We start from the raw sequence: 27492 nt of genomic DNA, 5'->3' as shown, positions 1-27492 counted from the left end.
TCCTTTCCTCTGATTCCCAATTGTCTTTTGATATCCGATGACACTTCTTCAATCCTGCGCGCCACAGTGTTACGTGCCAGGCAGACTTTGGCAAACTCTTGCTGCTTCTCAGGACAGATATTTTTTACCATTGTCATCACACAGTCTTTGATAAATTCACCCTGGGTGAAAGGTTTGCAATGCTTTGCGATCAGCGCTGCTACCTCGTAACTAGCCTTTGTAGCATTCTCGTTTGACTCTCGAGCTTTTGTAAAATATTGCTGCCGTGAGATTAAGCTAGCTTCAAGGTGTTTCAGTTTCTCGCTGCATTCATTACCTGTGTGAGTACCATGTTTTGTTTGATAATGTCGCTTCACATTGAACTCTTTAAAAACAGCCACTGTCTCTTTACAAATGAGGCAGACACAGTTGTTACGTATTTCAATGAAGAAATAGTCCAATTTCCACCCATCCTTGAACCATCGGCCCTCGCAGTCAACATTCCTCCTTTTGCTAATTGCCGCCATTTTAGAAAATTGGAGGGCCTCACATACTAATTTGCTGTTCCTATTTGAGCCTCTAGATGTCAGCACTTAGAACACGCAAGTAACAGCGCTGCTGCCCAATGTATTACACGCGGGCCAGGCGTAATTGATTCTATGACGGAGACTGCGGGCCGGATGAAAATTGACCACGGGCCGCATTTGGCCCCCGGGCCGGACTTTGGACATGTCTGTTATAACACTAGCCATATATCCATCCAGCCATCCAACATGCTTATCCTTGCAGATAACATACGGAGCTAAAAACTAGTTTACCCTCCTCAACCCCACATTATAACCTCCCCACCCCACACACACACACACACACACACACGCACACACACACACACACACACACACACACACACACACACACACACACACACACACACACACACACACACACACACACACACACACACACACACACACACACACACACATGCTTCTCTTAAAAATTCTATTTTGTTTTCTTTGTTTTTGTCCACAGATGTATGCTGTGGTCTTCTCTCTCTCTTCTATCTATCTGGCCCCAGATCTCACAAATGCTCCTTGAGTTTTACAGAAATAAATTTGGTCTAATTTTGGTTGTAACCTCAATTTTCTGACCACCATCACTTGAGATGTGTCTTGATGTGTGTTGTTGCAGTTAAGATCTAATTGATCTACAGTACACAAATGTTTTCCCATCTTTTTAAATTTCTTACTAAAAGATGTTTTGTATTAAAGTTCTTTGGATGATTCGATCTCACTAATTAGTAAGTAGTATACTAATTACTAATTTACCAACGTAAAGTGACATTAAGGTCCTCAGTCCATAACAGTTGGTGGCAGTAATGCAGTACTTCAATGTTTGCCAACTGCCAATAAACACTAAGAAGAAGAAGACATTTTTTTTTTTTTTTTTGGAGGGGGTGGGGGCGGGAGGTCGCTGTGCATTCTGGGAACAACACAACGACTTCAAGATGGCGGCGAGCAGAAGGCTGGCCAAGGTAAACGTTTCCGTTTGAACACTATGATGCATTCTTCTTAATATGTAGATGCCTTGTGGGGCCAAACTTCGTGATCACATTGTGTCTAAGAGCATACAAAATATTGAAACAGTTCAATGCTGTACTTACTGTCTTAATCTTTAAATCTTCGGTTAACGAGAGGTCATGCTGGTCATCCAGCCAGGCAGGAACGTTGTTGTGTTCTGCGAGGAGGCCAGTAAATTCATAGCTAGCCCTCATAAAACATCCATCTTATAGATTTTGTAAACGATTGGGTATCGTTGCACCGGTGCTTTGATTAAAGAAGTCGTGGAAATTTGGTCAGATTTATGCTTTTTTTGTCCAAACTTATATGATTTCAGTGCGTGACTGGTTAATCAGTTTATTATTCTAAGATGGTAATAATTCATCACTCCGGTAGTTGAAGTCGATCACACCCTACAGGATAGTTATTAACTGTGAAGCCTGGACAGGAAGTTTAACATTATGGAAATGAACTTCCATTAATCTTTTTTGCGTGGAGTTTTATTTAATCGACTGTGGTGCACTTCGTTTTACAAAACACAAGATTTTCAAAAATGCGGTCTTTTTGTATTCAGTGTCACATCACTGTCAGAATTATTAGTCACTTGATGAAGTTACATAAACTCTTATTACCTAGATAAAAAATGTTTATACTTTTTATTCCTCCAAAAGACAAAATCACCCCAAAATTTGATCAGTATATAATTTTTGATGTGTTTGAGTTGTAACAAGAAAACTGAAAACTGACAAGGCCAAAATGATCATATTATTTGCTTTTTTTTAAACTTCCAAGATATAAGTGAGCATTAAATTTGCTTTAAAACACACCTAAACATTCAATTAATGTTCACACCTGTCCAGAGTCAAACAGGATCAAAACTTATAGAAGGAGCTCTGGTAGGGATGCACAATTGTTATCGGCATATTAGCTGTAAAATGTAATATTGGACATTGGCCATGCTGTCAAAAATAATTCACCGATATAAAATGTGTTGTTTTTATATGACAAACCAGTGACAATGAGTCCTGCAGCACAACATCATAAACTGTTAAGTATTAATGCACGACTGATGTGCTTTTTGCCTGTGAACAAGTTGAGTTTAAATTTGTGACGACTTACAAATTTGCACTGTTTGAGCATTGTTACTGTCTTAGAGAGAGCAGATGTTATGAATAAATTTGACATTAAAAGTAATAAGGTCAGTGTTACATCATTTCCTACATCTTTGTAGCATTTGCATTTAATAGCAAAGAATGCAGTATTTTAATTACACAGTAGAGAAAGTCATATTGTTTCAGTAAGTAGGTATAGAAAAAAATATTGTTATCAGTTATTGGCCAAGTGAGTTTTAGTATACTGGCATATTGAATATTGGCCAAAAATCCAATATTGTGCATCCCTAGGGTCAGTGTCACTTGAACATCTGACTCTTTTGGTAAGAAGCAAATGCATCATGTCAACAGAAAATGAGAAAAGAATTTAGTCTGGACCTCAGAAAGAGGATAGACTCTTAGTAATAGAATATTCTACCAATGATTCTGGCAATTAATTGGAGACAAAATTGTCAGGTTTGGCAGTAACTGTTTGTTTTAGAAGTAATGCAACTTGCCCTGCTCTGCCACAACTGCTCAGACTAGTTACCATGACCACTGATGATAAACAGTTTTCCTGGAACAGTGAGTTGTTTCTCTGCCATTAGCACATTAAGCAGCTCACACATGAGGATGATTGACAGAGCTAAGACCTTCCCCTTAGCTCTGATTGGTTGTTTTTGACTGGGAGCAGTGCAATAGTAGTAATGGAAGGAGGTGGAGGAGCTTGATTTTTTTCCCACAGATTATCTGTCTCATGCTGTCACAACATGGTGACATTTTTGACAAATAGTAAAAAAACATATTTTTTATAAAAGCTATATACCCCAGTTGTGGATAATATTATATTGCTATAAAATATTGCTACTCTTATTTGAGCAAAATTTCTGGATACCCACTGTCAGTAACTTCACTGAATGAAAAACAAATATGCTTTAAATGCATATTTAACCAAATATGCATTGAAAGCACAGACATATATAGTTTGTTAATGTGAGAGCCCTTCTTTAAACACAAGCTTCTTCATTTTCTATTGGCTGAGCTTCTTCCAAATGTTTCATGGTGTCTAGAGCAACCGTATGATGCATCATTGCAAAGCATCAGGAGACAAATTTTGTTGCAAACTAACAGAAGCATTGCCATGAACACAAGGTTCAAAACCATTGAGGAGAAAAGTAATCGGTGATGTCATCAAGGATCTCTGGGTCCTGATTGGTGCTCTGCTGGCCTGAACTGAAGTTGATGTTTCAAGGAAGACCATTGTGAGGGCTCATTTTTTGTTGCATATGTTAGTAAAGCAGGTTTAAGATAATAATAATGATGCTACTGAGTAGGGATGTGCATAAAATTCATATCACTAGGCCTGTCACCATAGCAAATTTTGCTCAACGATTAATTGTCTCAAAAATTATTGCAATAAACGATAATATTGTTTGAAGACCTTTTTACACTGATTTAATGGAAATGATGTAATAATGCATGCGATTTCTTGCCAAAGATAGATACACTTTATTTTCAAAAGAACACTTAACACTGGAACTGATAAACAAAATAAACAAAACAACCAAAAACAAAAATAAAATGGATTCTCAGTCTCCATTAACAAAAAACTCACTTGGAAAAAAAAAACAACTAAACAACATAAAGCCAAAGTGGAAATAAATACTGCATTCAACTAAAATAGTGCAGATTATGAAGTGTGTATATTATGTTGCCCTTCAGTAATAATTAGATTTAAATAGAGAAGACGGGCACATCGACTACCTGATGCAATAGTTCACACTACATGATTTTTTGCTCCTATTTTCCCCCTTGACAATCTAAGAACGTTGGTCTTTCTAAGATTGTGTGGTGTGTTACGGTAGATCGTCCTCCGATCTAAATCAGGGGTTTTCCCGGACTGGGAGCGAGAATACAGCCTGGTGAATGTGACAGGTAGCCAATCAGAAAGCGCGGATTCTCCTCCGGGCTTTCTGGGGGGAAATTAAGTAGGGGAATCCCAAACAGCTGACACAGCGAAGTGCGGCGGACATCGGAGATGATATGTGGAAACAAGTCTACCCAACTTTGCCACCACTAGGCCTGTCACATGGCAAATTTTGCTGAGCGATTAATTGTCTCAAAAAATTATTGCGATAAACGATAATATTGTTTGAAGACCTTTTTACACTGATTTAATGGAAATGACGTAATAATGCATGTGATTTCTTGCCAAAGATAGATACACTTTATTTTCAAAAGAATATTTAACACTGGAACTGATAAACAAAATAAACAAAACAACCAAAAACAAAATGGATTCTCAGTCTCCATTAACAAAAAATGTACTTGATAAAAACTAAACAACATAAAGCCAAAGTGGAAATAAATACTGCATTCAACCTAAAGACTGTAGATTATGAAGTGTGTATATTATGTTGCCCTTCAGTAATAATTAGATTTAAATAGAGAAGACGGGCACATCGACTACCTGATGCAATAATTCACACTACATGATTTTTTGCTCCTATTTTTCCCCTTACAACAATCTTAGAACGTTGGTCTTTCTAAGATTGTGTGGTGTGTTACGGTAGATCGTCGTTGCCGCTCCGGTCCAAATCAGGGGTTTTCCCCGACTGGGAGCTTTAACTAAGCCTGTTGAATGTGACAGGTAGCCAATCAGAAAGCGCGGATTCTCCTCGCGCTTTCTAAGGGGAAATTACGTCGGGGAATCCCAAACAGCTGATACAGCGCAACCCGAAGTCCAGCGGACTTCGGAGATAATAGTGGAAACAACATTAATGTTTATTCAACATGCAAAGAATATAGAAATGACAAGAGGAGGAGTTGGAGCGAAATTACTACCGCAGTTGATAAACCTGGTAACTTTTCAGCTGTTCTTCGTTAACGTGACGTAAATAGGTTCTAATGATTTTCATTCAGCCAGGACTTTACGCTGACACTAGCCACATGCATTGCAGGTAGACTGTAGTAAAGCATTGATTAATGCCTGGTTTTAAAATTAGTTCACTGGACTTGTAGCCATTATTTTGTAGCCATTGTTGGACACCACACGGCAGGAACAAACCCGATCGAACCTTTATACCTAGGATTTCTGTCAGCTAATGTGTGGTCTGTCAGGTTTTGAAAATGGGCCGACAATCGGCCGACAGCTCTAAGATCGTAGTCTGCGCTGGGCTTTACACTGAGGAAATGAGAAAGGAGGGTCAGTGGAGAGCACCGGAGTTGAGCCTTTTTTCATTCGGTGTCATCAACAGAAAGAGAAAAAGGCCGGAAGAGAGATAATGCCGATAATTGAAATGACGTCGATAGTTTTAATTTATCCTACGATTAATTGATTTATCGTTTATAGCGACAGGCCTAGCCACCACAGACAAAATTGCTGGGTCTTGTGATTGAGAGAGGCTGTTATTTGTTTTTTTCATCTTATATGTTAAATGTTATATCCATCCAGTCATCTAAAGTTGGTTTGTCCTGTGATAATCATTTTCTTGTAATATTATTTTTACTTGCTATTAATAAAATAGTCATCAGTTATTTCTTCTTTTTTTAAACTAATTGATATATTATGCCAAAATACATTTACTTAATCTGAAGGAATGTTCTGTTTGAAAATATCTCGTAGGGCACTATTTAGGTCTTTCCACTAATCTTTTATGACTGCTCAGTCCCAAAAGACGCGATGATGGTTTACATTTTGATTTCTGCATTTTCTCTAACAAGTAGGAGGATTTCTGTCTTAGTCACATTTCTGAGTAGGTGTGATAAAAAAATCTTACCAGTTTTTTCAATCCAAATTCTTGCCAGTGTAGTGATTTATTATATGTCCACTGATATCTCCATATTATTGCCCAATTCTCCTCTGTTATTGTAAGTTGCTCTCTCTTTCCCACCTGGCTTTAACATGAAGGGTCAAATTGTTTTAAGACCTGTTAGGTTTCTATAAATAAGTTAAATAAGTTTTATGTTAATTTTTTAATTATAGGCATTGATAAAAATTTCCATTAGGTTTAAATTTTTGTCAGTAATTGGCTTAATTTTTAAGTCAACATTTCTTATTTGTAAATATTGATAGAAGTGCTGTTTGTCTAGAGAATATTTTCTCTTTAGTGTTTCAAAATCAATTAAGATTCCGTTGTTCATTGTTGTGCAGAGAGCTGTAATTCCTTTGGTTATTCAGTCTTTAAACCTGGCATCCAGTTTGTTTGGTGTAAAGTCTCAGTCATATGTGATCCATTTTACAACGGCAACATCTATAGCAGTTTGGGCAGAATATTCCTTTTAATTGAGTCGATTCTAGAGCTAAAACTTAGAAAAAGAGTAAGATTCCATCTTGTCATGTGCTCTTTGATTCTTTTATGTATGGGAACATAATTACAAAAACAAATAATTTTTGGAGGTCATTTGGTATGCTAATGCCAAGTTACAGTGGCTTGTGAAAGTATTCGTCCCCCTTGAACTTTTCAACCGTTTGCTCCTTTTCAGGTTTCAAACATAAAGATCTAAAATTTGTATTATTTTGTGAAGAATCAACAAGTGGGACACAATTGTAAGGTGGAACGAAATTTATTGGATATTTATCCTCATTATTTTAATATATATTCTCATTGGGTTTGGGAAGGAGGGGTAACAGGAGTACAACAGAAACAGAGGGACTGTTTAAACATTTTGTTAAACATGTTTTATGTCTCTGTGCTTTAAACACAACCCTGAGACTATCACAGAGCATTTATAGGGGACTTTATTACACACAGGTGGATTCTATTTATCATCATCAGTCATTTAGGACAACATTGGATCATTCAGAGATCCTCACTGAACTTCTTTAGTGAGTTTGCTGCACTGAAAGTAAAGGGGCTGAATAACATTGCACGCCCAACTTTGCAGTTTTTTATTTGTTAAAAAAGTTTAAAATATCCAATAAATTTTGTTCCACCTCACGATTGAGTTCCATTTGTTGATTCTTCACAAAATAATAAAAAAATGTAGATCTTTATGTTTGAAGTCTGAAAATCGGCAAAAGATTGAAAAGTTCAAGGGGGACGAATACTTTCACAAGGCACTGTATTCGAAATGGTCAGTGTGCCAAGCTAAGGGTTATCTGTTTTAGATTTTCTGTGGTGAAGTATCATTGTAAGACAGCAACTGAGTTTTATTAGACTTCTGATGGATCATGTCCATGTTGGATGGAATGGATTGGCAAACAGTTCGATTGTCATTAAGTACTGCTAATACTGTAAAGAAATGTTGGATCTCACACTGCTGCCAATTTATCATCAGTATTTAAGGTGATGTTGGATTGTTGTGAACTCTTGCATAATAAATATGAGCATTGTTTTACGGGACAACGCTCATAATATGGCCAAAGTATGATGCCAACTTGTAAAGTTTACCCTATTTGGCACACACTTCAACTCTTCATCAAGGGACGGCTAGAACAGCATTGCATTTATTCTGGCAACACGAAGGAGAATTTTCTGACATTTTAAGCATTCATTGCTTGCTTATTCCTTAGTCTACAACATACAAACATGCATACAGTTAGGTCAGCCCAGGAAGCGATTACAACAAGACTGTTCAATGCGGTGGAACAGGATGGTCTACATGCTGCAGTCTGTTGGAGCAGAGACATGCTGTTGGCGTGTATGCTACTGAGCACGAGTTACCAGCCACACTCACTGAAACCAGTGGGAACTAATGGACAATGTGCTGAACATCTTTGCACCTTTTGAAGAACTCACAAAGGAGATTATCTCAACAACTGCAGCAGTAGAGGTCATCCCAAATGTCATTGCACTCAAGCAGCTTTTGCAGAGGCAAGCAAGTATGATTGGTACAGCCAAAGCTGCGCTATTGGAGGCTGTTGTAAGAAGATTCAACAACACTGACCTTGAGCTTGACCACTATTCTTTTTAAGGTTTTGTTTTTGGGGCACTAGTTGCCTTTAGTAATCTAATAGGAAGGGGGCAGAAAGAGAAGGATTGAAAGTCAAAAGAACCAAGGACGTAAGTCGAACTCGGGATGCCGGGTCTCTGTTTACGGGGCAATTGCTGTTACCACTGCGTCACGCGGCGCCCTTGGCTGCTATTCCTGATCCAAGGCAAGTAAGTATAAATATTCTATTTTCTATCCATAGTTATTTTAGCCTACTGCTATATTTCAACAAACATTTAAATTAAATAAAAAATGAAAATTGCTTGATTGAAATGCATTCACTTACATGCAAGTCATAAAAATTTAAATCTATGGAATTTTTATGACATGGATTCATTAAAATTCATGCAACCCATAAAAACTAAAATTGACCCATCTTTCTTTGTTGATGCAAAACAAGGTACAAGAATGGCTACTTCTCAGCAGAGGTGAAAGATCAATTGAAACGGCTCCTTTTGGTCAAACGTGCAGAGGGGGAGACCAGATGCACACCTGTGGATGAGAAACTTGTTTCAGGAAAATTCTCTGTAGTGGGACCTCCTGACATATTTGCACCTGCAGCCAAAATGTGTGGTCTACTGTTTGCAGAACTGAAATCTTGAAAGAAAATATTAATAAGGAGCAACAGCTGGCCAGCCTTTCTGCTATTCAGGTACATAATTACCTGCCTGAGGTTCCTATTGAAAGGAGCCAGAACCCATTGGCCTTCTGGAGGCTCAATGGAAAGTGTTTCCCTCATCTTGCTCTACTTGCCTGAGCTTGTCTCTCTCAAGTATTGAAAGCAAGTGCTTGGCTGGACATGTAGTAGGTCAGAAAAGAAGTTGCATGTCTGGTGAAAATGCAGAAATGTTTTTGTTCATCAAGAAAAACCTGCCACTTGTACAAGTTACTGCAATGAATCTGTGAGAACAAACTTTCCTGCGCCAATGTTTGTCTTACTACTCATATTAAAATGCTGTACACATTCTTTACTTTTTTGTTGAATGTTTGACATTTAGGAGCTTTGGTCCTGTAAGCTTTTTGAGGTTATATTTTAGGTTGTTTTTATATGTAAAAACAGTTGTTTTCACAAGGAAACCTAAAACTTAATTCATGTTATTGGTTGTTTAAGTTGTTGTGTTATGTCCTCAAAGTAACTCAGACCTTGTGATATATACTGTATATTGTGAGTTGTTTTTTTTAAGCATAATACTGCTGTGCACGTTATTATGACAAGAGGCTTAAAACAGGTCTAGTCTGACCTGTGTTCAATTTTTGTTTTGTAGTGTAAAAAGTGAAAGACTAAAGGAAATGATTTTGTTTAGTTTTGTAGTTTGTATAACAATTATATAAATTTCATTTATCTTTCAGAGGACTATCCAATGGGCAGTTAAAACAAGTTTGTATTGTTTCAAGGGTATATTTTTCAATAAAACAAGATTGAAACATTGAAAGTGTATTGTGACCTTTCAACACCTAATGGTATTGGATGTACAGTCATGGCCAAATGTTTTGAGAATGATTCAAATGTTAATATTTACAAAGTCTACTGCTTCAGTTTTTATAACGGCAATTTGCATATACTCCAGAATGTTATAAAGAGTGATCAGCGTAACAGCAATTAATTGCAAAGTCAATATTTGCCTAGAAAATGAACTTTATCCCCCAAAACACATTTCAACTTCATTGCAGCCCTGCCTTAAAAGGACCAGCTAACATTGTTTCAGTGATTGCTCCATTAACACAGGTGTGGGTGGTGATGAGGACAGGGCTGGAGATCAATCTGTCATGATTAAGTAAGAATGATACCACTGGACACTTTAAAAAGAGGTTGGTGCTTGGCATCATTGTTTCCCTTCTATGAACCATGGTTACCTCGAAAGAAACATGTGCAGTCATCATTGCACTGCACAAAAATGGCCTAACAGGAAAGAAAATCGCAGCTAGAAAGATTGCACCTCAGTCAACAATCTATCGCATCATCAAGAACTTCAAGGAGAGAGGTTCCATTGTTGCCAAAAAGGCTCCAGGGCGCCCAAGAAAGACCAGCAAGCGCCAGGACCGTCTCTTAAAAGTGTTTCAGCTGCGGGATCGGGCTACCAGCAGTGCAGAGCTTGCTCAGGAATGGCAGCAGGCAGGTGTGAGTGCATCTGCACGCACTGTGAGGCGGAGACTCTTGGAGCAAGGCCTGGTCTCAAGGAGTGCAGCAAAGAAGCCACTTCTCTCCAGGAAAAACATCAGGGACAGACTGATATTCTGCAAAAGGTACAGGGAGTGGACTGCTGAGGACTGGGGTAAAGTCATTTTCTCTGATGAATCCCCTTTCCGATTGTTTGGGACATCTGGAAAACAGCTTGTTCGGAGAAGACGAGGTGAGCGCTACCACCAGTCTTGTCTCATGCCAACTGTAAAGCATCCTGAAACCATTCATGTGTGGGGTTGCTTCTCAGCCAAGGGAGTCGGCTTTCTCACAGTCTTACCTAAAAACACAGCCATGAATAAAGAATGGTACCAGAATGTCCTCCGAGAGCAACTTCTCCCAACCGTCCAAGAGCAGTTTGGTGATGAACAATGCCTTTTCCAGCATGATGGAGCACCTTGCCATAAAGCAAAGGTGATATCTAACTGGCTCAGGGAACAAAACATAGAGATTTTGGGTCCATGGCCTGGAAACTCCCCTGATCTTAATGCCATTGAAAACTTGTGGTCAATCATCAAGAGACGGGTGGACAAACGAAAACCTAGGAATTCTGACAAAATGCAAGCATTGATTGTGCAAGAATGGACTGCTATCAGTCAGGATTTGGTCCAGAAATTGATTGCGAGCATGCCAGGGAGAATTGCAGAGGTCCTGAAGAAGAGGGGTCAACACTGCAAATATTGACTTGCTGCATTAACTCATTCTAACTGTCATTAAAAGCTTTTGTTACTCATAATATGATTGCAATTGTATTTCTGTATGTGATGACAACATCTGACATACACACATGAAAACCAGAGGGCAGCAGATCATGTGAAAATATAATATTTGTGTCATTCTCAATACTTTTGGCCATGACTGTTTATATATATATATATATATATATATATATATATATATATACATACATATATATATATACAGTATATATATCTCGATGACAAACTGATAAAAAACTGACAACAGCCAAAATCACAATTGACAGGCTTTTTAATGATCAGTAATAAAATGTTCCTCTACCAGACGCAGTTGCAAAGGATTCAGTTTGTCCATCAGCGTACAACATCACCCTTATGGATTATGACTTGATAGTGAGATCCAGCAGCCTTTAATTTTTTAACTTAATTTTCATGGTAAACGACATGGACTACAACTGACAAATGAATACAGACAGGTCCGTTTTTGTTTTTCAGTATTAACAACTTGTTGTTTTCATGTCAATTTCAGTTCCTACAATTTTGTTATTGACCTTGACAATAACTTCAAGATATGTTTTTTGTTGTGGGATCAATGGTGAAGGGGAATGTAAGATCTTGGGCTGAAACGATTAATTGGATTAATTATAATGAACCAGTTATAGAGATAATTTACTAATTTACATAATTAATAATTAACTGGAGTATACAGATATTAAAAAAGCAATTTGCTGAAAAAAACACCACATTTGGAGCAGATGTTAAGCCTGAACTGTACAAAAATGTACCCATTTTGTACTTTTGTCCATCAATTTGTTCTACCCAAAACACCATAAGTAGAATTAGTGTCAACAAGTTCAAATTATTTAAAAAACATTTTGGTAACACTTCTTGAAGGAATGTGCATAAGGCTGACATGACACTGTCATGAAGATGAAATCTTCATGAGTATTTGTGACTGTCATTAAGTGTCATTTGGTAAACAATTACAGTTTTAATACAAAAATTACATTATTTAAAATGTCTTTGTGACAACTTTCCATTCACCAAGACAAAAAATGTTTTTGTTTTGACAACTTGATATTAACTAAGAATCATCATCCGTCATAAATATGTTATAACAGGCATTACATATCAAACTTTAAAAAGTTATGTATCTTTGGGTATTACTACATTAACCTGTCATTTGTTGTTAGTTTTAACGGTGACAGTCACAAGACCATTAATAATTGACATTAATATTTTCCCTTACACATTGGAACACACAACAGTTATGTTGCTTTATTACATTACTCTGTCATATGTTGTTAGTCTTAACTTTCTTCATCTAATTGATCCCACAATATTCCAGCAAGATGTCTACGAAGCACTAGTGAAACACGACATTAAATCGGTTTTAAGTAGTGCAATACACCATCTCCATCAATGAGAGGCAGCAGTGCTCCAACATTGCAGGCTGGTGAAAATATGAAGAAGAAGCCTTCATCTTGCGCACCTAACGAACACAGGTTAAAACAGTCGGCCAGACCTCCAGTGTGCGAAGAAGTATGTCACTTAATAGCAATGACGTGTGGTCAGGGGAGGCAAGTGAGGCAGAGCCTCATCTGTCATAACGGAAAAATATACAATAATTTATATTGCTATTTTCACCCTGTGGTTTGTACTGTAAAGTATTTATTTTCTATTTAGCTTAACCAATTTTGATTATTTTTTCTTCAAAATCGCTGAATTTTCCCATTTTCCCATTTAAATGCTCAGAAGCGAAGCCGGTGAGGCAGCAGCGAGTTGAGCCTCACCTGGGATTGATCAACCTCTCACTAACTGCACTGGCTGCCATTCTATGGTAGCATGCTCGTCCTGTCTGTGTGTCGCCAATAAAATGGCTAAAAAACATTTAATGTATGAACTGATTTTTCATAAATTAGTTTATGTATATAACGTACAGTGTTTTTTGTCACCAACTGTGTGTGTAACGTGTTTCATGTGCTGAGGAGCGATCAGAAACGGCAGAGAACAGATTGGAGGTGAGGCAGGCAGTTCTCTTGTCTCAAGGCAGGGGGCGCTCATGATCCCAGACATTGTGACTCCACAACTGCAGAGTAAGAGACAGTAACAGCGAGCTAGCCATACAGTAAAGTGCAGCAATATATTTATAGTTTTCTCCTCGTATCACAGCAATCACTTATAAATAATCGCAAAATAAACATTAAGCCTAAAACCATACTACTGCAACAGACGGAATGTTCTGCTCTTTGTGTGGGAAATATCTGGGTGTTTTTTTAGGGGCGTTGTTGTCAGTTGCTATGGCAACGAGTCTGTGTATAGCTTGGCCAATCCAGAGAGTGAGAAAGATGTGGTTTTGAGTTGAACTTCAATGGGTTTCCCCTTTGCTGTGGAGCATAGCACGAAATTAATAATACCTAAATTTCCAAGTTTGATTGAGTTAACGGAATTATTCTACGGCAGCAGCGCAGCTATGGATGACATGTAAAAGAATTGTCTTTTTGCCCTCCAGCGTTGTCTGCATGCGCGAAATTTTCTTATGTAAACAGTAACAGGACAAAGGATGCTACTGAAGACAAGCTACGGGTGTGAAGGATGCTTATGGGGACTAGCCATGAGAGATAGAAGAAGTCACTGTACCAGAGTATCTGGTTGGAAGTCCTGTTGAATGCTCATTAAGTGAAAAGATACACTCATGTACCTAAAAATATATATTAAGCCATGTATTAGGAATAACAGTGGTTGGAACTTCTGCCAAGCAAATATTTGGTCAGCATAGTTTAGTTCAGTGCTAGTTATTATTTTACTTGTACTAAGAAAGTAATAGAATTTACAGGGTTTCTCCCAGTGTATGATAAGCCTGACGGGTCGCTAGACTGTACGTGGCCCCCTGCCAGGCTAAGCATTGTTTGTTTTTGTTTTTATTAAAAAAATAACAATAAAAAAAATATATTTTTTTTTAGTAAGCTGGACCGCAAGCATCTCTTCTGCGGTGAGCATTTTACTGGCAGGTCAGAATTATTCCTGAAAGAAAGATGGGTTTATAGTTTTTATAGTTGATCCATTGAACAGGGAGCGCTCACCAATCACGCACAATGTCGCAGCTTGATCTCTGAAGTTTACCTTGGCGCAGATCGCTCATCCGCGGATCGCTGCTACTTGTTCCACTTTACTCTTGATGTAAGAGGCACTATTAATTCCTCTTACATCAAGAGGAATTAAATCATTTGACAGTGTAATAAAACTTAATGAAATCTTTATTATTGGTCCTACTTGTTACATTTTATTTCAGGTAGGGTGAAATATTAATGACAGTGTTGTTAGTAAACCTGTCACAATAAACAATAAATCAAGTAATTACACAATAAATGACAAAAAACTCAATCATTTTCTTCATTTATTGTTTTTCTCTTCCTTCAGTGTGGTGCTTTGGTCTCAACTATCCCCTTTTTTGAAAGACAATTTTGTTTACAGAGACTTCATAATTCATTTTATTTGTTGTTTCTGTTGTTTTCTTTATTTATTTTGGATATTTCCAATGTCCTCAAATTGCAGTGTTTAAATGTTTATAAAAAGTTAAAGTTTATTGAGCCTTGAAAATGTGTTGTTGCATTATTATTATGCCATTATTACTATCACATTACTTGAAAATGGTCTCAAAACAATATCATTGTTTATTGCAATAAGTTCTTTGACAATTTATCATCCAGCAAAATTTGTAATGGTGACAGGCCTAGTTGTTGAAGCTATTGATAGTGTAGTAAAACATAACAACCTCATTATTACTGATCCTACTTGTTCCACTTTACTTGAGGTAAGGGGAAATATTAATGACTGTGTCGTTAAAGCTTTTTACAGTGTAATAACACTTAATGATATCCGTAACTAGTTCAATGTGTTCCAATGTGTAAGGGAAAATATTAATGACAAAACTATAATGGGCTCGGGACTGTCACTGTTAAGATTAACTAGAATTGACAGGAAAGTTTGGTAGTACACACCTGCTAGGATATATTTATGACAGATGATGATTCTTGGTTCATGTCAAGTTGTCATAACAAGGACATTTTTTCTCCAGGATAATGACAAGACATTTTAAACAGTGCCAACTTTGTATTAAAAGTGTTATTTACCAAATGGCCCTTAATGACAACAGTCATAAATATTCATGAAGACTCATGACAGGTGTTATGCCATGTTTAAGACAGTGGCATGCACAGCCCTTCAAAATAAGTGTTACCAAAAGATTTCAATCAGTTATGAAATGGTCAAAAGCGTAACCCCACACTGTATTGAGTGAAGTGATATTGGATATTTTCTAGCTGTAGACACTTCCTTTTTAACAAATAAACTAAAAAAATGCTATTTGATTGGATTTTAGCCAAGTTATATTATTTTAAAAGAGATTCAACTATTTTTTGCATCTATTATTGTCTTTCTAATATTGTATACTTAAAAAAGGCTTAAATGGTAAAATGAAAAATCTGCTAAATGTGCCCATTTTTTTATCTGATTAGTCATCACAATATTTGATAACAAATATAATTGTTAGTTGAAGGGCTAGAAAGGTCCTTGTAGGTTTCACATCTACCTACTAAGAAAACACATGCAATCAGTGTTTTCTTGATTACAGATGGATAAAGCCATTTCATCAGTAACAGATAATGTATCTATAATTTCAAGATGGTGCTTTTTTTTTTCTTGAATCATTTTTGTGAATTTTACAGGCACGTTTCTCCATATCAGTGACCTTTGGTCTCCGCTTACAATGGGAGTGTGATACATTCAGGCCTGGGTTCTTTTTGCGGGATCTCTTGTGTCTGAGAAGAACCTCTTCTGTTAGTTTGTCCACCGCTTATGACCTCCCCAGCTTTGTTCTACTTATGTGGATGAATCATCTCTGTTTAAGAAGAGTCGGATGTTGTCACCAATCTTCTTTTCTTTGCTTCTTTCACTGCTACTTGTGGTTCTCTTGGCTTCTTTGACTTGACTTGCAAGCAGCAATGATGATCTGTAGTAATCTTTTTTTTAATTTTTTTAAATTTATTTTTTCTCCGTAGAGTTTTTGCGGCGCTAGTGGCTCGTATTTTTCCGACAGTAGGCAGACAGGAAGGAGGGTGAGGAGAGGGGGGAAGACATGCGGTAAAGGTCGTCGGGACCGGGAGTCGAACCCGCGACGTCCGTGTCGAGGACTAAGGCCTCCAAACGTGGGGCGTGCTAACCCCCTGCACCACCACAGCACGCCCTGATCTGTAGTAATCTATTAGTTTTATTTTTTCCTCAGACAGTCTGGTTTCCTTTTTCCACACAGTATTTTTTGTGACTTCCTAAGATTGTCTCTTAGTTTGTGTGTATGTTTCTATTCGTCGATCGATCACAGCATTTGCAGTTGAGACTTTTAATGTATAATATGTGTCATGTTTGGTTTATTAGGAACTTGAAGAGATTCGGAGATCTGGGATGAAGAACTTCAGAAACATTCAAGTTGAGGAATCAAACCTATTGTCATGGCAAGGGCTTATTGTTCCTGTAAGAAGTTATCTCTTTTTGTTTTTCTAGGCTGATTTGCCTTAATTTGGATTTATAGTTTTAATCATTAACTTTTCTTCCAGGACAATCCACCGTATGACAAAGGTGCATTCAGGATTGAAATAATTTTTCCAACCGAGTACCCATTCAAGCCTCCCAAAATCACATTCAAGACAAAGATCTATCACCCCAACATCGATGAGAAAGGTCAGGTATGCTTGCCTGTGATTAGTGCTGAGAACTGGAAACCCGCTACCAAAACTGACCAAGGTTAGTGGTACCACATGATAAAACTGCCTTTTTTATCATAAATGATCTGAGCTACCTGATAAAGCTAGCTGAGCTATTTTACCAATAAAATGTTGTTTTTTTTGTTTGTCAATGAACGCTATTTTGTTATTGTTTCTTTGAAAACACGTTAAAAAAAGCACTAAAACAGTGATTCTCAACCTTTTTTGGTCCAGCACCCCTCTGTCCATTATCCAGGTCCTTACTGCCCCTCTTCAAAGATGTAGGCTACTTTGCACTGAATATTATTTTATTATTAATATAACTATAATTATTGTTGCTGTTATGATTTTGATTATTTCTGTACAATCAAAATCATAACAGCAAAAAATACTTTAAATTTTTTTTTAAAGTGTTAAAAGAAATTGTGTTTTTGTTTTTCTAAAATTACTGAGCCCTGTAGTGCCGTCGTCCCCAACCCCCGGTCCGTGGACCAATTGGTACCGGGCCGCACAAGAAATAATTAAATATTTCCGTTTTATTTATTATCCGAGTCTGGAGGATCTTCTATTTTGAAAATCCTCTAACCGGATTCTCTCGGTTACGTCTTGTGCACCAACATTGAGCCACAAGCAGCAAAATAAGTAAGAAACAGATCAGATTCTTTGAAAAGTTTCTTTGTGAAGATGAAAAGGCCCAGAGAAGAGATAGGAGAATGGATTTATCCCGGTAGGTGATTCCCACAGTCCAAGCTCTGCATGATATGGTGACCGGGTGTTAATGAGGCAATGAAGCTTCAAACTGCTTCGCCACGTAGAGGCCAAGCACCCTGTGCATAAGCAATACTTCGGGTGTCATTGTCTTCCATCCATCCCAGATGGACCGTCTCGTTGCAGAGAAACAAGCTCAGGGCTCCCATTGGTCGTTATCGTGAGTTAAAATTTTCACGAAATTAAAATGTTCGTTTTTGTGGCGCATCTGTATCTTATTTTGAAGGGATTTGTAAACGTTACCATAGCGACCAGAGTCGGAGAGCGTTAGGGCAGTGGTCGAGACGAGATTAGAGGAGTAGAGCTTGTGAGTTTTAGGTCTGGTTCCCGCTGCACAATTTAAGGATTGTCGGCCGATTTTCCAAACCTCTGTGACCACAGAGCCGATTAAAGTCCAACAGGTTCGGTCGGTTCGTGAGTCCAGCCATACGGCAGGAGCAACACACCACACACGAACCGATTCCACTCACTCATCCCGATTCCAGAAGAAAATCCCGTAAAACCCCAACATACCATACGTGAATTTAGAATAAACTAACACGGATGACGATGTAGAAACAGTAGTGATAGTTTGTGGCTCATTTTAAGCGATAAAAAACGTAACAAAAAGAAAAGGCGCGAGTGGAGCCGCTCTATTTGCTGCACTGTGCGCTAAACCGGACTCTCAGTTGCGCCATGTCAACTGTTTGGGATTCCCTCCGTGCTTACGTTATGGCGTTTTCTGATTGGCTACCTGTCACATTCAACAGGCTGCGTTCTAATCCCAGTCAGGGAAAACCCCACAGGCTGAGATAATCGAGCCAAGACAATCAAACATGTTGAATATGCCCGATTTTAGATCGGAGCGGCCCCGACGTTCTACGTAACACACACACTGCAGGTCGGAACGTTCTATGATTGTCATAAGGGGAAAATCGGGACAAAAAAATTTAAAATTATGTCATGTGACCTCCTCCCCACCCATCTCCCCGGGCCGCAGTAAAATTGCCAAGCCTTGACCGGTCTGTGGTGATAAAGAGGTTGGGGACCACTGACCTAGAGGGCTCTGTATAAAATAAATGCACATTATTTAATTATTAGTTTCTCAGCTATGTGAACAGAAGTTATTTTTACAGGTGTCTAAGAAAAATGCAAATTGACATTCACCTTAAAATTGGTAGGCCTAACAAAAGCCAGTCAGAATGGTACAAAACAAAACGATTCAAACTTTATCAGCTTTCTCATTCTGTGCCATTTTCTGATGTTAGTTGCTAAATATTGCAACTAACAAGATTTAACAACTAACTTTTATCTGACCTGGCCAGATAAAAGATGTAAAAGATGTACAATAATGCCAGTTTAAACTTCAAACTACTTACAAAATACTGTTTTCTGCAACATTAAAACATGGCTAGAACTGCAACTATATCAATCATAACTCATCTTCTCTTCAGTGTTTTTGTCATTTCCTTGTGGTGCAGCTCTGTGCTGCCTTCAGTAGAACGGGACGTCAGAGTATCAGCTATAAAATTTCACCCACATGGCATTCACTGTGAAAACCAGAGCTTAAGTGGAAAAACAAAAGTTCTTGATCCTTTTAATGTCATAAATATTGGACAGAAACATGTATTATATCTTTATATAGACCTGTCTTATTGATTTATAGATCTATAGTTTTACTGTACAGAAATTACAAAGAAAAAACTGGCTCTTAATCAAATCCTAATGAGTTAAATTGAAAATGTAATGGAGTCACTTACAGCATCATGACATTAAAACTGACATGAAACATAATATTAAAGAACTAAATATGCAGGATAAAATCTAATTCAAAACATGAATAAGTTCCTTATTACTGTTATGGTCTGTAAAATATGTATTTTACATATTTTATTATTTATATTATTTTAAAATATGTATTTTAATTCTTAGTATTAGATGTGGTATCAACAAAGCCGTGGCACTTCAACATTATCTTACCTTTGATCTAAAAACAGTTTGTTTTTGCCATATTCATAGTCCCTTGTATTATTGCTCAAAAGGCCTTGCCATACAGGTTTATTCCTCTGTATTTAGTTAGGTTTGTAGTTTTTTTTTCTTTTTTGCATTTTGTTCGTCATGCATTTCTGTTTAGTTTCCTTTGATTAGTATTATCCTTTCTTGGTTTAGTTACAGTGCCTTGTGAAAATATTCGTCCCCCTTGAACGTTTCAACCTTTTGCCGCTTTTCAGGCTTCAAACATAAAGATCTAAAATGCTTATTATTTTATGAAGAATCTACAACAAGTGGGACACAATCGTGAGGTGGAACAAAATTTATTGGATATTTAAAACTTTTTTAACAAATAAAAAACTGCTCTTTCCACAGATTCAGGGAGCGCATTAATGGGGAAAAACAGACTGACCTGTTACAACGAAAAATGTTCTGATGCACTGATAAGTAAAATCTAAAAGTACCGTTGCATACTGGACCACTTATACCACTGGTGTTGACTCTGTAAAATGAAAGCTATCGTGGTCACCCATGGAAGGATGTCTTTATCTAAGTAAGAATAAAAAAGTATCCCGGGCGTGCCGTGGTGGCGTAGGGGTTAGCGCGACCCGTATTTTGAGGCCTCGAGTCCTCGACGCGGCCGTTGCGGGTTTGACTCCCGGACCCGACAACATTTGCCGCATGTCTTCCCTCCTCTCCTTCCCCGTTTCCTGTCAGCCTACTATCATATAAGGGACACTAGAGCCCACAAAAGACCCCCTGGAGGGGTAAAAAAAAAAAAAAAAAGAATAAGAAGCTATCCCAAAATGTTGTGAGTGAATCAAAGTTTTTCATTCAGACAAAGGTAACAGAGGACTCTATAGATGTTAATAATAAATGGACAGACATAAAAAATACAGAATAACAGTGGTATCAAAGAGGACGAGCAGTACCTGAGGCACCTGCAGGAACTTAAACCTCTGCTGGATCTTCTTTTGGAGAATGTCTTTCTGGCAAGACCACCACACTTGTAGAGAGAAAGTGGGGCCCTGGAAATGTGAAATAATTCACAGCATATGCCCTATTACGTACTTGAAAATGGTAAAATCCTGAAAGGGCTATCTTCAGGTGGTTGTCACTGCTCCAGCAGACCAGCTGATCCACCTTCTATCTGTACACAGACTCATAATTGTCCTGAATCAGAGCGGTGACGGCAATATGATCTCCCTGTCCTGATGGAGAAGAGAAGCAGGGAGAGAGAGCACTTTTCTTTGGAGTGTTTGTGCTGATGGATTTTGTGCTGAAGATTATGCTCCCCAGACTGTCCTATTGCTGCCGATCACTCAAGTAGTTGGTATTCTATTATTTATTTATTTACTTCACTTCCTTTTTAAAAAAAGGAACTCACAGTTTTTCAAACATTTCACAGATCTTGAGAAAATTTCTCAGGATCTTGAGAAAGTAAGTTGCGATCCCGGACCCGACGATATTTGCCGCGTGTCCCCCACCTCCCCCTTTCCTGTCAGCCTGTTTTCATATAAGGGACACTAGAGCCCATAAAAGACCTCCTGGAGGGGTACAAAAAAAGGAAAAGAAAGGGAGATTGTATTAAAAGGGGTGGCAGCAGACTTCCCTATTCTGATTTTGTATCCTGACAAAGCACTGTGGACATTCTCATAGATTCCAAGATGGCTGGAATTGATTTCTCAAGTTTGCACATATACAAAAGCACATAAGCAAATAGTGAAATAACGTGACCCATCTATATTAATTCCACATACATCAGCAGTAGTCCTGTTAATCCCGACCAGAGGTTCAATAAGCAATGGAAACAATAAGAGTGAAAGGCTTCCCACAACGAATGTCTCTGACACATGAAATTCAATTGCTTTTCAACTCTGTCAACAGCCTTCGCTGCATCAATGGGGGCAATTAATACTGGCTCTTTGTTAGTATCAAGATACTGAACAACATTAAGAACATGTCATATATTGTTTTTGCCATATATTGATTTTATAAATCCTGCCTTATTCGGGTCTATTATTTTAGGGAGGATGTTTTCCAATCTCCAGGACAGTACTTTTGCCATAATTTTGTACATTAAGCAAACTAACAGATCTAAAGGAAGAACAGTCCATAGGACTTTCACCATTTTTTCAAAGCAGACTAATGGAGGCATGTCTCCATGAGGGGGGATGCCGTTTTTCAAAATGTTAACAGCAGGCATAAATATTGATTGAATAGCTGGCCAAAATGACTTAGAAATTCCAGTGGAAACCTACTGGGGCCAGGCCATTTTCCATTTAGCATTCATTTTAATTGTTGCCCAGACCTCCTCCAAAGTAATAACACCATCTGAGACGGAGCAATACTCTGCAATAGTAGGTAGAGATATACTGCTCAGATAAGAGGAGATATCTGCTGAGCCAGTCATATTTGTATTGTATAGAAATATATAATATTGTGGAGAGTTCCGTTGATAATCATTGGGTCACATATGGTATTTTTGTTCTGCATTCTTATTATATTAATTAAATGGCTATTATCTTGATTTTTCAAAAGGTCGGAAAGCATACTAGATTTATTGCCAAATTCACATTGTTTCTGTTTTGTGCACAAGTAGTATTTTCTGAACATGACGGCTGTATACTACATTAAGCTTAGACTTAACAGCCATCAGTGTCTGTTCATTTGTTCTCACCAATAAGTTAGTTCTGGAAAAAAAAGAACTGAAGAAGGGAGATGTGGACAAAAATGTTCGTAGTCTGGAGCAGAGGTTGTGCTAAATTTTATTCGTTGACCATCAAATGGTAAAAATGTCTTTTAATTGCATTTCATTTCCATTTTGTTTGATTAATATCCAGCAAGCTGAACAGATAACCCACATTGTGTCATCATCAAGCTGAATACCTTTAACTTTTTCTCTGCAGTGAGAACGTTTTTGAAATCAAGTAACATTTCACCATTAGAAGTGATCAGAAGTCGGCAAGACTCTGAACGCACCTGATCCTGCACACGCTCCCCTCAGCGGAAGAATAATCCCGGAGAAGCAGGGTTATTGGCACTCAAGGTCACCTTGCATAATTTAAATACACTGCTTGGCCAAAAAAAAAGTCGCCACCTGGATTTAACTAAGCAAATAGGTACAAGCCTCCTATTGGATAAGTACTGCATAGGCGATTATCTTTCAGCTGGCAACAAGTTATTTAACCCCAGCTGATGCAATGAGTAACTCCTCATTTCTTAAACAACCATGGCAAAAGACACATCCTGTGGTTGTGGAAAAAACGTTAGTCTGTTTAAGAAGGGTCAAATCATTGGCATGCATCAAGCAGAGAAAACATCTAAGGAGATTGCAGAAACTACTAGAATTGGGTTAAGAACTGTCCAACGCATCATTAAAAACTGGAAGGATGGTGGGGAACCATCGTCTTCCAGGAAGAAATGTGGTCGGAAAAAAATCCTGAATGATCGTGATCGGTGATTACTTAAACGTTTGGTGAAATCAAATCAAAGAAAAACAACAGCAGAACTCAGGAGTATGTTTAATTGTGAGCGCAAAAGCATTTCCATACGCACAATGCGAAGGGAACTCAAGGGGTTGGGATTGAACAGCTGTGTAGCTGTAAGAAAACCTCTAATCGGTAAGGCTAACCAGAAAAAAAGGCTTCAGTTTGCTAGGGAGCATAAAGATTGGACTCTGGAGGAATGGAAGAGGTTCATGTGGTCTGATGAGTCCAGATTTACCCTGTTCCAGAGTGATGGGCGCATCAGGGTAAGAAGAGAGGCAGGTGAAGTGATGCACCCATCATGCCTAGTGCCTACTGTACAAGCCTGTGGGGGCAGTGCTATGATCTGGGGTTGCTGCAGTTGGTCAGGTCTAGGTTCAGCAACATTGTGTGCCCAAAGAATGAGGTCAGCTGACTACCTGAATATACTGAATGACCAGGTTATTCCATCAATGGATTTTGTCTTCCCAAATGGAACGGGCATATTCCAAGATGACAATGCCAGGATTCATCGGGTTCACATTGTGAAAGAGTGGTTCAGGGAGCATGAGACATCTTTTTCACACATGGATTGGCCACCACAGAGTCCAGACCTTAACCCCATTGAGAATCTTTGGGATGTGCTGGAGAAGGCTTTGCGCAGTGGTCAGACTCTCCCATCATAAATACAAGATCTTGGTGAAAGATTAATGCAACACTGGATGGAAATAAATCTTGTGACACTGCAGAAGCTTATTGAAACAATGCCACAGCGAATGCAGGCTGTAATCAAAGCTAAAGGCGGTCCAACAAAATATTAGAGAGTGTGACCATTTTTTGGTGGCGACTATTTTTTTGGCAAGGCAGTGTAGATTTGCACAAGCTAAATAGAGGTCTGCTTCCACACACGCATCGCTTGCTCTCGCCTCCTCGTTCATGACTAATATTTTCAGCAGAAGGCATTCCATTTCTACATATGACTGGTATCCAAGACAGTTACTATTGTGATGACATGGTGAAGGTGGACTGTCAGAAAGAGCAGGAGCTTCATAAATTTCCTTTAAGTTACATATGGTATATACACAATTTTAATAGCTGAAGGTAACAGTAACTTAATTGGGCTATACAATGGCACTATGTGATGAAAAATACATAGTAGTGCTGCTTTAAGACTTAAAGCAATAAAATGAGCTGCAACTTAAAATGTAGGCTGTTTGCAGCATCAACTGGCTTAACCTGTGGTTGTTTGCCAACATCTCTTCCATCTTAGATTTTTACTATGCTGTTCATTCTAAACCTCAGAAATTTCCAAACATGGCTGGAAGTTTTAACACTTCCTAACATACAAATTCTGTTCTAATTTTACTCACTTTGTGTGATTCTACTTCAAAAAACAAAAACAATTAACATAATAAGATCCTAAAGACCAAAAACATAACAAATATGTAAACAATGTCAGTGTGATTGATACAAGTACCAGTGTTCTAGTACTTGAGACCAAGACCACTTTTTGATGGTCTCTGACTCATTTGTATTCTGTCTTGTCTTCGTCTCGGATGTTGAGGACTCTGGACTTTATTCCAAGGCCACAACTGTGAAAATTATATTGGCCAATGTATTTGTTACAACCTTGCTTTCATTGGTTGCAAAAAATACTGATTCAAATCCAAGCAATAATGTTAGCACCTTCCCCCATCTCCAGCCCCTTTCACTAGCAAACTGCAACCCAAGTAAGTAAGCTATGATTGTGTCATGCAGCCCCCTCTGAAGATGGCTTATCAGGAAACATGATTGGTAGATGAAGCAACAAAGATGGGAGTACACTACATCCTGCAAAACCTCAGCTATCCAGGAACTTGTGTTGTAAATCCATTTGTGACCGTCAACTTGGCCTTCAGCAACATCAACCTACACATCCTCCACTGGAATCTTCCCCAGTTTACTGTGTCAGCGTCCCCCCCTACTTCCATCTTGGAAATATAAATTGTCTCATAGTCTGATCACCTCTCGTTTAGATTACTTCAATTCGCTTCTTTTTGGCCAAGCACAGAAAACCCTCCATAAACTACAATTTGTCCAAAATTCAGCTGCCTGCATCATATACAACCCTCTCAATCACATCACACCTATTGTACCACAGCTCCATTGACTTCCCATCCCCATCAACTACAAAATACTTATCCTTTTACTTTCAAAGTTGTTCACAACCTCACCCCTCCTTATCTTTTGAACCTCTTTCACATTGCTACATCCGCCCATACCCTCAGATCCTCCTCTTCTATTCATCTCATTGTTTGACCTGCCCATCTTGTTACTATGGAGATCAGAGCTGTGCTTCACTTTTATTGTCTTAATACTGTATATTCCTCTTGTGTGGATGTTGTTTTTACACACAAGATTTTGGCTTGATTATGCCACCATACAACAGATCCTGGATATTAAATCAGCTACAGGTTAAATAATGGAGGCCCACCGCAGGTACATTGTTTGAGCCAGCAGCTAGAGCTAATAAAGCTGGCAGCAATGCTGTCAAGCCTGTTGGATCCCTGCCTCTATGTCTGCACTGCCGTGCTTCCGACACAGGGGGATGGACAGTGGCAGTTTCTGTTAAGGGCAACCGCCCAGGACGGCATCTTGTGGGGAGCGCCGTGAGTGCCCCTGCCCCGAAGGTGCCCATTAACCCATAGTATTTTTCCACCAGCCTGCCTCTGGTCCCGGTCCGCTCCGGCCAGATTCGTTTTCCACTAGCAAATCCAATGTGGCTCAGCCCGGCTGTTCTCAGATTGTCATTCCTTCTTCAGGGGTACAAATAGAAACACCAAGCAGGGTACAGCACTGAAACCATTTGATTAACAGCTGAATGCATTCATTGATTGTGGACAACAGACATGTTGTCTGCTATCAGAGAGCTGCTCATACAGAGGATTAATAAGAGTTTAATCAGGAGCCGCGGCAGGAACACTTGCAGTAACTTTTGCAGCAGAATGACTGTGATTTAGCTGACTTGCTAGCAGCTCGTTGCTCTGAAGAACTGACAGTGATAAAGAAGAGAGAAATGGTGCGGCTGTGGTCAGCTTTCTGATGGAGCAGCTGCTTTGGCTGACAGTGTGAAACACCCGAACTACTAGGATGACGGAATATTTTAGTGGTTTTGAAACCACTTTAAAACCAGGTTTTATAGTGCGGTATACCTTGAAACTCGTAAACTTACTATATATTTTTGCAAAAAATGTTGTTACATTTTTTAAAAATTGGCATTGTATAACTAAACTCTGTTGAACTGAATTTATAAGATGATTGTCAATTTTTTTAAGGGGGATGAGGGTCTGCATTTTGCTAGCACATTTGTATTTGACAACAGTATCACCAGCTATCTTTAAAATGCTTTTGATTTTAAACTTGATTTTTTTGTTTCTTTTCCAGTAATTCAGTCCCTCATTGCACTGGTGAATGATCCTCAGCCAGAACATCCTCTGAGGGCAGACTTAGCAGAAGAGTACTCAAAGGACCGTAAAAAATTCTTGAAGAATGCTGAAGAATTTACAAAGAAACACGGAGAAAAGAGGCCCCTGGACTAATAAGTGACAAGCACATAGCTGTTTCTTCTTCTCTTCTCCTTTTCTCTGCCCGACAGGTTATCTATCCTATTTGCTGTACCATACCCCTAACCACGTTGCTTGTTCACTCTCTTCCACACTTCCACAACAAATACTGCACCACTCTGCAGGCCTGGAGCTGCCAACATGAGGAGGGGTGTGATAGTGTCATGCATCCGTACCCATCCAGGATTGTCTGTTGATCAGACAGACTCCCTTCTCTCTTCTTTTTCTGTGGAAGATGATATGGTCTTTTTACTTTTAGTCTAAATGTAAAAGTAATTCTTAGGGGAACATGATGCTCAGAATAAGTCAAGATGAAAAAATTCAGAGAAATGTATTCTTTTTCTTGCTGTTAAAAACACTTGATTATAGATCTATAGATTATAGATCTCTTGTATACATTTTTGATGAACTGAACTTTTTATTTTGTTCCAGGAAAACAGTCTTTTTTTTTTTAAATGAAATAAATGTGACAAAAGAAAGTTTGA

The 27492-nt window shown here is 38.4% G+C and overlaps 1 protein-coding gene across 1 annotated transcript; it reads left to right on the top strand.

Moving 5' to 3' along the window:
- Window positions 1–1419: 1419 nt before the first annotated feature.
- Window positions 1420–27492, top strand: ube2l3 (ubiquitin conjugating enzyme E2 L3). Its single transcript, XM_005814697.3, has 4 exons — window positions 1420–1513; window positions 16874–16969; window positions 17053–17239; window positions 26829–27492. Exons 1-4 carry the CDS (start codon window positions 1487–1489, stop codon window positions 26981–26983), a joined length of 465 nt encoding a protein of 154 aa, XP_005814754.1. The 5' UTR covers window positions 1420–1486; the 3' UTR covers window positions 26984–27492.

The sequence above is a fragment of the Xiphophorus maculatus genome, chromosome 12 (genome assembly GCF_002775205.1).
Source record: "Xiphophorus maculatus strain JP 163 A chromosome 12, X_maculatus-5.0-male, whole genome shotgun sequence".
NCBI lineage: Eukaryota > Metazoa > Chordata > Actinopteri > Cyprinodontiformes > Poeciliidae > Xiphophorus > Xiphophorus maculatus.
Note: the sequence above shows the minus strand (reverse complement) of the source record. Positions and strands in the feature narration are given on the sequence as shown.

Bases quoted from the DNA above. Each gene is read 5' to 3' on its own strand.
- ube2l3 (XM_005814697.3), top strand. From the start codon at position 1,487: ATGGCGGCGAGCAGAAGGCTGGCCAAG. The intron at 1,514-16,873 runs GTAAACGTTTCC...TTGGTTTATTAG, and splicing joins CGAGCAGAAGGCTGGCCAAG to GAACTTGAAGAGATTCGGAG. The intron at 16,970-17,052 runs GTAAGAAGTTAT...CTTTTCTTCCAG, and splicing joins GGCAAGGGCTTATTGTTCCT to GACAATCCACCGTATGACAA.